The following is a 14,957-nucleotide window of genomic DNA, read 5'->3' on the forward strand; positions in this document are numbered from 1 at the left end:
TCAACGAGTCTTCGGAGACAATAGAAGTTTCAGTGTAAAGGCTCAATAAGTCGGGGCTTAAAATGATTCTCTGAGCAAGCTGGGGGCCTATATATTTGCCCTTCTTCAGTAAGATTCTTCTTTTTTATCACTATACAATTATATAATTATATCTATCCACCCATCCGTTTAATCTAAAATCGCAAGAGTTCTAGATAGAACAAAGATCGTGACGTGTTATGGGTAAATGCAACTTGTTAGCCTTTACTTAATAGCTATGTATGTTGTACACCCACATCCCTATGCGATATATAGTTACGTGGCAACATTCAAATATTTATCCTTTAAGTGGATAATCTATCCTATTCAAGTTTCTATGACTGCGTCAGCCTCAGAATTTCTTTCTTGCTTCAAGTTACTACTAACTAGACCGGTGTTCTCCTCACGTACTGTTCGTGACAAGCTTTTCTGCCACCAAAGCTACAGATTTCAGTGAGCGTTTTTGCATAACAAGCAAAGGCGAGTTTGCCACCAGCTATTTCAACCCTTGACCCAGCCTAGACGATGCTTATCAGCCTGATAAGGCTTATGTCGATCAAAGAGATGATAAGGGCAAATTTCCACTTGACCACTTTCAGATTTAATAATTGGCTCTGAAACACCGCTAGCACGAAAGTAATTCAAGCACCACTACTAAATTCAGTAACCAGTACTAATTGTCTACTAGCCACTTCAGGTCAACAAATAAATCATCCCTCGTCTCTAAAGTTCTAAGCAAGCATGCGTTTTATTTCTATTTTTCACGCCACTAACTATGGTATTTAGTACCTAATAGGGTCTCAAACCAATCTAAATGCCGGTGCTCCCGAACCCTCCAGCACCCCTCACAGACTCTTCCAAATCTTGGACCTCCTCAACTTCGGGGGTGTAGATCTACATTCATTAGCCACAACCCCCGCCACGCTGAACAAAAGGGAAAGAACAAACCCTCTCCAACACAAGTTGTGCAACACGGTCTCCTTCCTTGACTTCAAAATCGGAATCCGAGTGGTTGAAAAGCAGCACTTTCACCTGGCCACGGTAGTCGGCATCAATGACGCCCGCACCTACATCAATGAAGTTTTTGGACGCAAGGCCGCTACGGGGCGCGATTCTCCCATCTATATATAGTGGGTTAGGACTTGATAGAGGCGAGAGATTGATGGTTGACTGGGGGCTTACAGGTTCCGGCAGGGACAGCGATGGAGATATCAGTATCGACCAGAGCCTTCCCACGGGCTGGGATAATGGTAGCGTGGGAGCTATTTGCTATCAATACTACTACACTCTAGCACAGTACGTTCAAGCAAACCAAGGAAATTTACTACCTGTAAACGTCGTACCCAGCTGCAAACGCAGAGCCGCGGGTTGGGAGCTGTGCCTTAGGGGAGAGTTTCTTGACCAAGAGCTTCATGGCCGGCTCGACAGGTGGGGGGGCAAGGACTGAAGACATTCTGAGGATGAGTAATGGGGCAAACCGTGAGGTGTTTTGAGGATTGTAATGATCAAGTGTCGTGTTGCAAGGTGTAAGGGAGACGCGCCGGAATGAGATGTGGGAATTTAAGTATCTGTGCCTTTTCCCCCCTCTGGTGCTGATTGGCTAAAGAAAAAAAAGTAGAAGCTCTACCTACGAGGGGCGGGAGGGGAAAGCTTTTTTTTCCTTCTTTTCGCTGAGTAGCCTTATGCACCATGCATCAAACGCGATACCAGTCCGGAATAGGAAAGGGCCAGTGCAGTCTACAATTGCAAGCACCCTCACTCTTCACGGCAGGAATGATCAAAAAAATAAACAAAGTAAAACAAAAAGTTGATATCTATTAAATTTCATGCGGGGTATTGCGCAGAAACGCTCCAAACATCAAATATCCGCCAATTTTAATCTATACCCGAAAGAAGAAGAAAAAAGCTACAGCACATGTATGTATGTATGTATGCATGTGGAGCCGATCACAGCCCCTCACTCGAGCCTCGCAGCTTTAACGCACACACCCGGATCTAGCAACTCCCTCTGAGATTGCACCAGCCTTAGCTCCGATGCCTTCGTGAGTCTTACGTGTCTTGCGCGCTCCTCTAAAGCTTCATCCGGCACCGCAGCTCTCAAGGTCACCATCCTGCGATCCCTTGCCTCCTGCGTCTTCAGCAATACGTTATGCATGGACCCCAACACCTTCTCGACGGCCCTAGCGAGCGGTAGTTCCAACGCGTCTACCTCATCCGGCGACATCCAGGATGCTGTCCCCAGCAGCCCATCCGCCTCCGCTTCCGCACGAAATCGAGCCATGGTAAGCGCGGCAAACATGTCGCCAGTGCCCGAGAAGAAGCCATCGATGATGGAGACGTCGACGACGAACTTCCGGGAGTTGCCCGTGCTGGTGACAGTGGAGCCAGCACATTCCATCTTTTTGTCACTGGTGCCAAAAGTCACGGAAGTGATAATGACATGTGGGACTTTGTAGATTTGGTGAAGCGTTGTGAGTGCCTGGGAGAGAGACTCGAGAGAGTCAACCTTGACACCAGAGAGAAGCCTATGAGTCGTTAGCTTGGGAAATGGAGATATAGCCTTAGATGCTCACTCGGCCTCAAACTGGTTCGGTACTATCAAGTCCGCTAGTGGCAGCAATGACTTGTATACTGGGATCACATCATCAGCGACATACAGCCGGCCCTGATCTCCCATCACCGGGTCCAACACTGCACAAAACCTCATCAACACAACGAACCTCTAGCAGCCAATTAGAGCTAGGAAAAATGAGATGGAAAACCTACACCAAAAGACCTTCTTTCTCCCCTTCAAATCCCTGACTATCTCACCGACGACCTCGACACCTTCGGCGCCGGGTATATACCCCGTCAACAACATGCCAAAGTCGTCATTTCCATTCATTTTGAGGCCCTCATAGAGCTCCTTAATCTGCGCACCGGTAGTGCGGTACCCTTTCGTCTGTTTGTACCCTGAGTGGTTACTGAACTGCACCGTATTGAGCGGCGAGACCTCAAGCCCCATCACTTGGAGCACAAATGTAGTGACGCAGTTTCCGACATAACTGTTGAATCGTAGCTTCCCCCGTACGCGACGCAGGAAAATAGTTTGATTAGTCTACGTTTACATGCAATAATTGGGCCGGAGGTGTTCTCCATTGACTATATAGAGCAGTTTAGATATCTCAGGCCCCCCACCACCCCCCACGATATTGTGGGGGATGTGAGGAAGGGTAGGGTGTGGAATAGGCTAATCAATGATCGTATGTATGCATACCCAGATACAACCTTTCACGATGCATACCCGTCAGCCTCAGATCTCGTGAAATCTTGGTAAAGTACGGATAATCTAGCTGTGGGTTGGGGACTGGGAGGCGGGGGCGGGAAAAGAACTGAGCGTTACATGGGGGGCTGGAGGGGGGGTGGGGAGGGAAGAATTTTCATACATGACTTGCGATGGCCAGCACTCGACTATCCTCAGCAGCAGCCATGGGGGGGTTTCAGTTTTTTCCAAGCCTTGGTTTGAGGATAGATCGACGAATCGGAAATTTAAACACTCGACAGGAGGCGTTGACAAAAGTTAATGCTGTGCTGCTGCTGCTGAACAGGGGGCGGTGGTTGAAGGGCTTTTATGGGCAGAGTTGTTAGCTACTGTGCTCCTTTAGTCAGTAGGGCACGATCCAATGGGGCATTCAAGGACCCTTTCAGGAACTAAAAAACACCCTAGCCCATATCTGCTGCCAAGAGGTTCCATCGTCACCAGCAAAGAAACCCTTTCAGCAGCAACAGGAAAAAAAAGGAAGTTGCACCTGCATAGAAAAAACGAACTCCGCAGCGCCGCAGTATGTCACAGAACGGGTTCGCGGGCCCTGCTGCTCCCCCAAGGTCCTCAGGGTCCCAACGCGATGACCTCACAACGTCGTGTCGCCAGAATTGAAATTATCATGTAACCTCAGCCTGTCGTTGGAAGATTGACGATTTGATTTTTCACAAATTCAAGATCTCAAGTTCCCGCGACGGACAACAACAATTACAACAACGACGACGTCGGAGAAAACTCATACAACAGGACTCCTGGCCGAAACCCACGATGTACCCCTAACCCAAACTATACGCCATGCCAGTTCTGGCAGGCACTAGCCAATCAGCCAGCTCACTATTCACTCAGTTACATGGCCACGTCTTCAGGACTACTCTATCTACCAGGAACTAAGCATCATGAAGCAGGTAGGATGAAGTAGGAGAGGAAGCAGGAGCTTCCTGTTGCTCCATCCAGATGACGAGAGTTTGATGCTATGTATATGTAAAGTCCCGACGACTTATTCAGGTTTTGGGAACCATACGGCGGGCCTATAGGAACCTCTCGATCATACCAAGAGTTCGAAAGGGATAATTAATTAGACACCATCATCATCATCGGGACCTCAGAGGGCCCTGACTAATTCTAAAATATCCTGTAATTATATTCCGAACCTGCTAGAGCCGTCCCGATCTCTACCCAATACAAACTCGGGCGGCAAACCAGAAGACTACACGGGCCAAAACCAGCTTCTTTTTCTTCTTCCTCCTTCATCTCAGGCCCCATCCATCATCAGCACTCCCCATTCGCGGCTCTGAAACAGTTCCGACTGGGCCACTACGTAGAGCAGCTACTTACAATCTTACATAGCTAGATTAGTGGGGGCCAACTACATGACATGTAATGAGTGCTCAAGTAAGTATTGGCGGTACCAGCTACTGTCCGCGCCTCTCATCGTATTTGGCCGACTAGTTGAGCCGAACCTACTCCAGCTGAACACCTCCCCTCTGCGCCCCAACCCCTCCCCCTCCCCGCCTCACCCGAGCCCGCTCCAGATCACGGGTTTGGCGCCCCAGTAGTTTCTCTCTGTTAGTTGGGGCATGCTGCACAATGAGCTTGCTTTGCTTAATTGAGGCTTACATATAGCTCTCCGCTCTAGCTACAGTAGGTGATCTACCTCCGCGCAGAGCGGGGGTTAATAAAGAGGGGGATCAAATCAGGGATGCCCCCCCTCCCTCCCTCCTCATCATACATAAGAGAGCAGAGGAGAGGCTGAAACATTGATAGAGTGAGTGAGTGAGTCCAGAGTCACCATTTCTCAGCTGAAGAATGGGTGTGTGGTGAATGAGTAACTACAATCCTTTCCACACACACATCACGCACCTGCCCACTCATTCACTCACTCACTCGACCACCCCCTTCACAAACCCCATGCAAGCTGCGGGGAGAGGAGGGAGGTGGGGTGTGATTAGCGAAAGAGTGCATGCACTTTACGCCTTTTTAGATAGAGCGGATTAATTGGCGGATGGTTGCCTGCCTGCCTCCCGATAGTAAAAGTGGTTGTGGTGGTGGTCTGGGCGTAGGTAGCTACGAACGAGCTAGCTTACTCTACCTCAACTCTACTCTAAGCAAAAAAGACGGTAGAGTCAAAAAAGGGAAGAGGGGCGATAGGCTGATTGATCATCGTGATAACATTGATAGATGCACACACCACACTCTACTTTTCCCTACCTCTGCTCTGTGCTCTAGAGACTCTACCTAGCAAGGCCACCACCTACCCTTTCCAGATCGACAGGGACTGCCTAAAGCTGTATATGTAGGTAGGTGAGCTTGCCTGCCTGCCTGCCTGCCTGCCTGCTTACTTTACTTGCCTGGTTGGTTTGATTTGATTGCCCTCTACTTAAACTTCTTACCACAAACTAAAAATCCGACGCCGGTGCCGAAAGCCGAACAGCTCGTCAACACCGGGAAAAATAAAATTCATTAACCTTAACTTCTAGAGCACACTCTGTCTACATAAGCTTGCTAGTAGTGAATCTATAATCTACCGTCCCTCCCCCGTGCACCCCCTCCAGGTAAATCCCGGTAGAGTTCGGTAAAACTTCGGTCAAGACTTTTTCTTTCCCCCCCACTCTTTCATTGCCTAGATCTTTGGCAGAGGGCAGGGTAAGGGGAAGGGAGAGAGGTGATGATGAATCTGATGATGCGGCCTGCACCAAACGAAGTAAGCAGGTCAAACAAGCAACAATCTATCTGCTGCGCCTAAGAATACTAAGCCTAAGCTTGTTTGCGTCAATCAACACAGATGGGGTAGATGATAGACAAAGTTGCAAAGTTGGGGTTGTGTGTGCTCTTCTAGTTCAATAAGATGATCTAACTATATTTCGTAAAAGGAGCCCTACTAGTTAAAAGCAAGATCAGAGGTCCCTGGATCGTCGCACTACTGCTACTAACTACCAGTACTGCTAACCAACCCAACCAACCCAACCGGCCCAAAAGTCATTACCAAACACTAAACAGACCCAGCAACTACAAGTAATAAGGTTATCCTAAAACCAAAAACAAAGTAAACAATCCATCATCACTCATCTCATCTCTCAAAGATAAAGGGTTAAGAAACTAGTATACAGATTTGCACAAAAAAGTCCCATGTTCCATCCACAGCGTAAAAAAATATCACGCAGATTTCCACAACCCTCATTTTCCCACCCGTAAAGATCCCAAAGCCGAATATCCCTATGCCATTCTTTTGGTTCCGCGGAGAGTAACCGAAGATGAAAAGAAGAAATGAAAAGGAAAAAAAAGGTTAAAAAAAAAAGAGAAGAAAACTAAAAAGGTTAGAAGACAAAGAAGAAAAGATATAATCCGCAAGATGCACAAAAAAAAACATGAACCGTACTATGTAATGGTAACGACAGACCAAGCACTAATACACTCCCAACCGACCATGAGGAAAATAAACCCTAGAAGGACCAAAGTGTACATGAAAGAAATAGACCGTCGCAAATGAGGATGAGAAACGAAACCATACTTACATTCTCGTCCTTAAATAAAGAGAAAATAAACAGGACAAAGTCCTAGGCTCTATCATGTAAACCCACATCCACCGCATGGACATCCAGCGCGGTAGGGAAAAAATCACAAAAAACAAGTGGAACCCTACTAGCATACAACAAACTCCAGGTGAAATGAGGTGGCAAGGAAAGACTGAACCCGTTTATTGGTTCTTACCGCTGTGAACCTTCTTGTGTCTTCTCAGGTTAGAAACAACGGAGAATTTTCGTCCACAGCCATCGACCTCGCATGCAAACGCTAAAAGAAGCTGTTAGCTTTTTAAGCTTATCTTTAAGTGTTTGAAGTGAGAGAAGGGCTTACGTTTCTCGCCAGTGTGGCTGTAAGTGTGCGTTTGCAGAGAACTTGGTCTTGTAAATCGCTTATCGCAAACTTTACATTTGTGCTTCTTTTGTGTGCTCGATGTGATTTTTGAGCTGAACGTTGTCATGAGCGCGCCCTGTACAGGTACTGACTGGATGCCGCTAGGTCTGGGAAGCGATGGGCGAGACCCTTCCGTTGTGAACCCGGCTGGATCTGAGTAGTCTGTTGCTGACGAATCTACAGATCCGCCCCCATAGTATCCGTTGTACGAAGCTGTGGACGAGATTGACGAGTTTGTCGAGTGGCCAGGGTAGAAGCCGTCCGCCCGTTGCCTGTGCTGCCGTGGCGCTTGGCTCATGGCAACCATCCCTCGAGCCGAGTCGAGGGTGTCTGAGAATTGGTTGTTTGTACTCCGGGGAGGTTGAACGATCGGTCTCGCCGTGCTGCTCGTGGTCCACTCCATAAGAGAGTTTTGCCGTGGTCGCGGTGCTTCAACTGGAGATCCCAAGAACATAGTGTTAGACATTGCAGGTTGTGACATGCGTCGATCGTTATTGCTCATCGGATATGAAGTCCTGTGGTGGGTCGAGAAGTCTACTGGGGGCGCGAATGAAGGGACGAACGAAGTAATAGCAGTGGGGGACGGTGCTGAGGACCCAGACATACTCATGTCACCCGCAAAAGAGTTGCTGTTTCCAAAATTCAACATTTCTGACTTCAAAAAGTCGTTCGGGTGGGACGACAGCATATTTGAGGTGATATGCCTGCCAGGATTGGAAGTTGGAATTTCTGATGTTGTTGGAATGCCGTTCTGGTATGGTGCTGATACGGACGTTCGCATTTCTGGTTTGACCATCGAGCCCAGTCCGCGGATCTCGGGGATTGATGAAGCCATTAGGTGTTGTGCTGTTGGTCCTGAGGTCCAAGGGTTTGTGAACTGTACTTGAGTGCCGAGTGATGAAGGTGGTTGGAATGGGAAGCCAGTGTGCATCGAGTGTCTCTGCTGGTTATCGAGAGCCATGTTATTATTTTGTAGATGTTGTATGGTAGATGAGCGTGAGGGACGTCAAGTTCTGAAGACCCTTAATGTTTGAAAGTCTTTAAGGCGACAGAGTTAGAGGTTTAAGGACAATAAAGTCTCAGATATCTTTGGTGCAGGTGGATGATATTGGGCACAACACAGGACCAAAAAAAAAGATTGCAGAGCGCAAATACCTAATAGAACGAACTCAGGATCATCAACCCGACACGGTAGCAGTTTAGCAGATGAGACGATAGCGAGCGAATGCTGGTCGACAGTCGATCAAAGTATGGGGTGTGTGTGGGTGTGGGTGTGGAGTGTGCAGTAACAATAACAACAACGGGATGATGGGATGGGATGGGATGTGGGCAGCAGGTAAATCTTATGTTGCCTGAAGATATGTTGTAGCAGTCGTGAGTAGTTTTGGTAGTGTTGAATGGATGATAGTGGGGGGAGCAGAGTGAAAAAGAGTATTGTAAAGTAATAAGCTGGAAAAAGGTCGGTCTTAGAGGGAGAGTATCTAGATAAGTAGGCAGCAGAGTCGGGTCGCTGGGACGCTCGAGTAATTATTGGGGGAGGCAGGCGGTAGGCGGTAGGCGGTATCGAGAAAGGGCTGTTTGGTGGAGCAAAAGCAGGTTGTGCAGGGCAGAGGACCAGGCAGAGCAAAGTAATGTAAGCAGAACGAGCAGGCAGCCAAGCACAGACAAGATATCAGAATATTTGCAATATTTCCCTAAGAAGTACTATCTTTACTTGTCTTAGTAGCAGGTATCTAATCGGCCAGTTGAAGCAGTTGAAGCAAGCAAGTACACTACAGTACTGTATTTTGCCCTTCTTTCTTTAACTTCAATAACCAAGTTAGAAGAGGCTCCGGGGATCGTCGTCCAAGGCCCAAGCGAAAAAGCGAAGAGAGATGACGGTAGATCAGTACACGACGAAAAGCAACTTGTCAAAACTCTTAATTATATTATTCTTCCCCGTTTTGTTTATGCCAAACCTTCACTCTGTCTATATCTACTACCACTAGTACTACTGCGGCGGAGCAATAGATCCGGTCCAAATACGATTCAAATAGAGAGATACAGCATTCAAGGAGAGGGATTATTCTTATTTTTCTTACTATCAATATAAATGTAATGTATCCCTTTCCTTTCCGGGGGCAGACAGGTAGGTAAAGTGAGTGTGTGCAGCAGCAGAGAAAGATGTATGAATGTATGATAGGAAAAGCGCGAATTGAACCACAACCCACAAGCACCAGCCAGCAACGACTGCCTCCAAGACTCTCAAAAGCAGGAAAGAAGCAAATTCAAGAAGCAATGCCAACGCCCGCCAAACAGGGATGACTGGTGAAGGGTGTGGGTGCCCTGTGCACTGGCCGGGGGGCCAAGAATGGCTAGCGCAAATGTGGACTGGCGCGGCAGCGGATGGAGGGCAGTTTCCGGTTTGCCCTCAGGAGCACTGATGATAGGTAGGAAAACAAAACTAGAAATTGAGAGAGAAATAAAAGAAGGACCCTGTCCACCGAGAATTTCATGGTGATAATATTACCAGAGATGGTAAGAAAAAGGACATTACGGGAACCTTGTAAACTTGTCCAGCGAATGGGAGCTGTAATGTAAGGGAGATGGGAGCCAAAAAAGCTCGTATTTAATTATACGTACCAAGCAACTTGTTTGTAGCTTTCTCCGAATCCACTTCGGCGACATAAAACAAATTTTGTTTTTTTATTAGATGTACTTTTTTTAGGATCCAAAAGCAAATAAAAATCAGGAGGGTAAAAAAAACAGTGTCTTCATCAGTACATACATGTATCCATCGTTCACACAAAGGAGGTTGAAAGAGGCTGATTGAGTAATGTTGGACAAGGGACAACTGAACGTCGCTGCTGGTTTGCACCCACGCAGGGGTCTTTGCCTACTTTGTACCTACGATGATGATGATGGCTTAAAGTCGATCTGTCAAGAAAGGATTGACAAACAGGAAGAGAGTATCTGGCAGCAGAAATTTTTGAAATAAAATCGTCGCTATCTCCAACGTTTTTGACCCACTTTTCTCTCACTTCAACAGAGAACCCTCAAATCCTCAAACTTCATCACCAACACTCCGATCGCACGCAGAAAAATTATTACATTTTACCAACAACACCAGTTGAATGTATCTTCTGGCATTCCCTACCCCCCACACACACACGTCCCAGCACAAATTGAACCCTTTTGTGAGCAGGTTTTTCCAACTATTCGCGAAAGGGTGAAGCGAGAACAACCGAATAGGATGGGGGGAGACGCGCGATGCCATCACAGATGGAACATGATGCTGTGATGGGTGTGGTCGGCGACGGAAGGAAGACCTCTTTTTCTCATCTCCAGGTTTTTTTTCCTCTGCTCTGGCCGTCCGGCGGTCTAAATTTGGGGCCTAGCCAACCAAGCAACATCGAAATAAGAAGGGTGAAGGCGTACTAAGCCGACAGGGCTGCAAATGACGATGGACTATCTCAGAAGCAGGGGGTACCCCCGAGTGTGTGAGACCCTATGACGAAGCGGAGCGGGATGGGAGGATCAAAAATGCGGGCGCAAAGGGTGGAGCCGACTGCAAGCCCCAGTCTCGAATCTCTCTCAAATGCAAGCCCCCCCGGCAGGCAGCCGTGCTTTGGATGCGCCAAGAAGTCCACTCATCACACATCCCACCACACCCTCTCAAATGCACGCACCTGTCTCTGTCCAACTCTACAGTCAGTTTCTACCGGTATGTAAAGATGTATATCATCGAAGACCACAAACGTCCACCCACTTGCACTCCCAAATGAAGCATTTCGTTGATCAGCAAACTGACTGGAACTGCCAGACCCTACCTGCCAGTCTCTTTAGGGATTGATATAATTCCTAGAACTGTACCGTACGTCGTGTGAACGTATGTACATGGAATGAATCGTACAGAGAGACCCTGTAACACTCTTTTTGCACTGGCACCTAAAGTACCACAACCATTCCTACACCACACCACACCACACCCCTACCCTACCCTCCCACCCTCCTCCACACCCCCCCTTACCCTCCTTACCCTAATACTACATCTACCCTATGAACCCTACGCCGCCTATGTATGGCAAGGTGTTCGTGCAACCAACCAAACAACCCAACCAACCACAGCTGTTAACAATTCTTGGCATCTCTCACCACTCCCCCCCCCCCCCCCCCCCCAAAATAACCCCCCCTTCCCCCCAGAGGATGGCGACAATTTGATCCTTTCGAGAATGGTTTTTGCGCAGAAGGTTGGGGAGACACAAGTTGTCAAGTTGAAGCAATTTCGCCACCGATCAAATCGTCATCCGCTAGCCGTGACATCATCTCACAGGGATAGCCCCTGCTTCGGCACTTCTCCCGAGCTCTCCAGCCAAATCCGGCCATTTGAAAAATGTCCGGAAGAAACCGTATTTCCTCATGGGGATTTCAATATTTAATTTTTTGAAAAAATAAATAGAACGATTCGGTGGAGGGTCCGAATTAGATAAATAATTTTATTCGTTACTTTAATTACCATTATTTACCCACTTACAGAACTTTTTCTTGGCTCTTCCCCCGATGTCGATCTCCTCGGTCAATTCGCGCTTTTTTTCCCTGCGCCGGCTCTGCTGCCTGTTCAAGAGCTTCGAGAATGCGACTTGAAACGAAGCCGAAACGCATTTGACGTCACGGCGCAGCGGGGAAGTTCAGCCATGCGTTTCCGAACGCCTCCTTACGCACCACCGTTCCGCTGGACGCGAACCTGGTCTTTGCTTTTTTTTTTTTTTAATCAAGCTCTATTGTTTCTAGGTACAAAGAATCGCATAAAGTATAAACTATGGCGTAAAGACCTATCCCCGACCGGCTATTTTTCCGCCTATAAAAACCTTACTAAGAGACAAAAGAAAAATATAAAATGGGGAAGATCCTTAATGGGGCCTCCGAGAACCTAGTCTCCTGGAGGTAGTGGTGGGGTGGCACGGCGTTTTTATGAGATTTCCATCGCGGTCTGGGGGTTGGGGGGGGGCGGGAGAGTGGTGGATTTCCTGCTGGGGCAGGCTGGGGCGAAAGAACGGTGGGTCCCATTGCAGTTGATGCACTTGGCGGGAGAGATTTCGCAGCAGTTTTCAAGAGGCGCCGATGCTCCTTTGCACGTGGCAACTGGGCAGCGGTGGTCTTGGAGTTTGTGGGGGAGGGTGCACAGGGGGCAGGCGATGGGGGACCTGCATCCCTGGGTGGCGTGGCCGAGTTTGCAGGTGTAACGGAGCCATTTCAACTGTCTGGTGTATGAGTACACACAGGGCCCGGTTACATGCTGAGAGCTATTGTTAGAAGCCAGTTGCACGGTGATATGCAAGTACCGGCAGTGTGGTTAGCTACCAGCTGTTAGAGTAACTACATTCCGGGCGCTAGGAAGAGGATCTATTCATGGGAGCAATGACTGACGAGTCTATGCCTCGCCAGTGACTAGAAGACCGGCCAGAGTGAAGCTCTGATTGACCGGTGATCCTCTGTATCCTCGGTGCATTATAAGTCCGCCGAAGGGCAGGGACTATGCTAGGGAAGTCTACAATAAGCGAAAGCTCTACAGCAATGATTAAGCTTACACCTGAGCGGCAGCTCATTCATGCAGGTCCTCAGTTGTGTGGCAACCAAGGCTGCAGGTGTTACAAAGGCTTTGACTAAGGGTGGTTGCCTTGGGTATCGGAAACACCTGCTGACGCTTAGAGAAAAGCGGGGTAGCGGTGGTATTGTTTCCGGTACTGAGGGAAGGCCCACCGGAACTTAGTAAAGGAGTTAGGAGCAGAGAACAGAGGCCTTCGGAGTATAAGTACTCAGGTTCATTCCCGCCCTTCAGTCCTATTCTCTCCAGTCTTCATCAGAAAGAAAAACCAAGTTCTCATCGGTAGCAGAGCCCTTAAAGATTATTGAGTTCTAGCGATAGTATCTTTGAATAATCTGCAACCTGATTGTCTATCTTGCACGGCCGTCTTTATTCTATACAAATCTATTTCTCTTAGAAAGGACCCCCGTTACAGATAATCTTTAAGGCTCAAGTCACCTTCAGATTATTCTTCCTCTATACAAAATGTCCGCCCTCTCGGCTCCAGATGCACCCCTTCAGATTGAATGGCAGCCGGTGCCCCTCCAGCTTGATGCCACCGGGCAGACACAGCTTGTTAAGAAACCCAGGACCGCTCTACAGGCCTATATTCCCGGCTGTGAGCCTGCCTGGCAGGATACCGATGAGGTTCCCTTACAACAGTTCTTCACAGAGCTTCAGACCTACCTCCAGCATAGCTTGCAGAGTCAGTTGAACCGAGGCAGTCAGGCACTGCTCATTGTACAAGAGCGCCAGGCAGCACAGAATGCTCTGATGGCAGAAGCTCTAGAGTACATGAGGTCGGAAGTCAACTCTGTTCAGGAAGAGCTCCGGAAGTATGCAGAAAGAGATGAACTAAATGCCGATGTTGATGCCATGGAGATTGAGTGGACAAATCCGGCCACTCCACCAGACTTTGTTGCCGAGATACAGAGAGCTCTTGATGAAGGAAGGTTGGTGGTGGGTAGACCAGCAACTCCGGCACCACTTTCAGTCTCCAGGTCCTCTTCCAGAGCAGCTACCAGAACAATGCAGCGGAAGACCAGCCCCTTTGCAGCATTTCCGGTCCGATCCACTAGGAGAGTTATCCCTATTGTACAGCCAGCGGTGGGGGCTTCACCCTTACCACCTAGCCGCTTCGGTGGAACACATCCACTCCTTGGAGGAGCCGACCGATCCTTTGACTATGAAGGAGAGTTCTTCTCAGGTGCAGGCCGAGGACCTCCTAGTCCGCTAGCCAGGAACCCAGGAAGGTTTACCATGTCTGGGGCTGCTCAACCAGCAGCAACCTCACCACTGGCTAGCAACCCGGCACCAGTAGCACCTGTGGCCCCTCCTGCTGCGGCCGCTGCTCCCCCTCCACCTCAGGCACAAGGAGGAAGTGGCGGAAATCAGAACCCTCCACCTCCAGCAGCCCGTGCTCCCATCCCAGGAGATTCGGATAATTCTGACAGCTCAGACTCGGAACCAGAAGGTAATAACAGAAGAGGTTGGCGGAGATACCTTAAGAAGAAGTTGGAGAAGCAACAGAAGAATCTGTTGGCAATGATGTCCCAGCAGTATCAACCTCCGACCACCTCCCACCCTTCTACTTCCACCAGAGCTCGAGAACCAAAGGCACCACCACCATCAAAGTTCCAAGGCAAGGCGGAGCAAGTGGAAACCTTCATCCGGCAATGTGAGAATGTGTTCTCCATTGAGAGCCTGTCATTTACCTCTGAGGAGGTTAAGATCCGATATGCAGGCAACTTGATGGAAGGGGAGGCAGCGATCCGATGGTATGAGGCATACCACAATTCAATTGATCAAGCCTCCGCCAACCGCCTTGCTGGAATACCGGTGCAGTTGGATCAGAGATGGAAGCGCTGGGATTCCTTTGTGGATGCTTTTAGAGCTGCCTTCGGTGAAGCCATCTCTAGAGATGATGCTGTAGCCCAATGGAATACCCTCACCCACACAGCTCGAGGAGGAATAGACCTCTTCCTGAATACTATTATTCAGCTGATGTGGAAGACTGGCTATGAGGGTCAGTTGGTGGATGATAAGATCCATAACTCCCTCCTTCCGGACCTAGGCATGAGTTGGGCTCTTTTCAACCCCAAGCCAAAGTCCTTGATGGAGCGGATAGCTGCTCTAAGAGAGTTAGGGCATACCCATGAGAGG

General features: G+C 48.6%; 3 protein-coding genes across 3 annotated transcripts; all 3 read right to left on the reverse strand.

Moving 5' to 3' along the window:
* Positions 1-828: 828 nt before the first annotated feature.
* On the reverse strand, positions 829-1,471 carry H6S33_001130 (uncharacterized protein; the record flags this gene model as incomplete). Its single annotated transcript, XM_044832474.1, has 4 exons — positions 829-912; positions 967-1,139; positions 1,201-1,280; positions 1,362-1,471. 4 exons carry the CDS (start codon positions 1,469-1,471, stop codon positions 829-831), a joined length of 447 nt encoding a protein of 148 aa, XP_044694097.1.
* Positions 1,472-1,975: 504 nt separating this feature from the next.
* Positions 1,976-3,488, reverse strand: H6S33_001131 (uncharacterized protein; the record flags this gene model as incomplete). The annotated part of the gene is made up of 4 exons (XM_044832475.1): positions 1,976-2,543; positions 2,592-2,709; positions 2,785-3,076; positions 3,444-3,488. The coding sequence occupies 4 exons, from the start codon at positions 3,486-3,488 to the stop codon at positions 1,976-1,978; spliced, it is 1,023 nt and encodes a 340-aa protein (XP_044694098.1).
* Positions 3,489-7,013: 3,525 nt separating this feature from the next.
* Positions 7,014-8,192, reverse strand: H6S33_001132 (uncharacterized protein; the record flags this gene model as incomplete). The annotated part of the gene is made up of 3 exons (XM_044832476.1): positions 7,014-7,108; positions 7,172-7,666; positions 7,838-8,192. The coding sequence occupies 3 exons, from the start codon at positions 8,190-8,192 to the stop codon at positions 7,014-7,016; spliced, it is 945 nt and encodes a 314-aa protein (XP_044694099.1).
* Positions 8,193-14,957: the final 6,765 nt, after the last annotated feature.

This window comes from Morchella sextelata, assembly GCF_020137385.1.
Source record: "Morchella sextelata strain SCLS chromosome Unknown scls_10, whole genome shotgun sequence".
NCBI classification, from domain to species: Eukaryota; Fungi; Ascomycota; class Pezizomycetes; order Pezizales; family Morchellaceae; genus Morchella; species Morchella sextelata.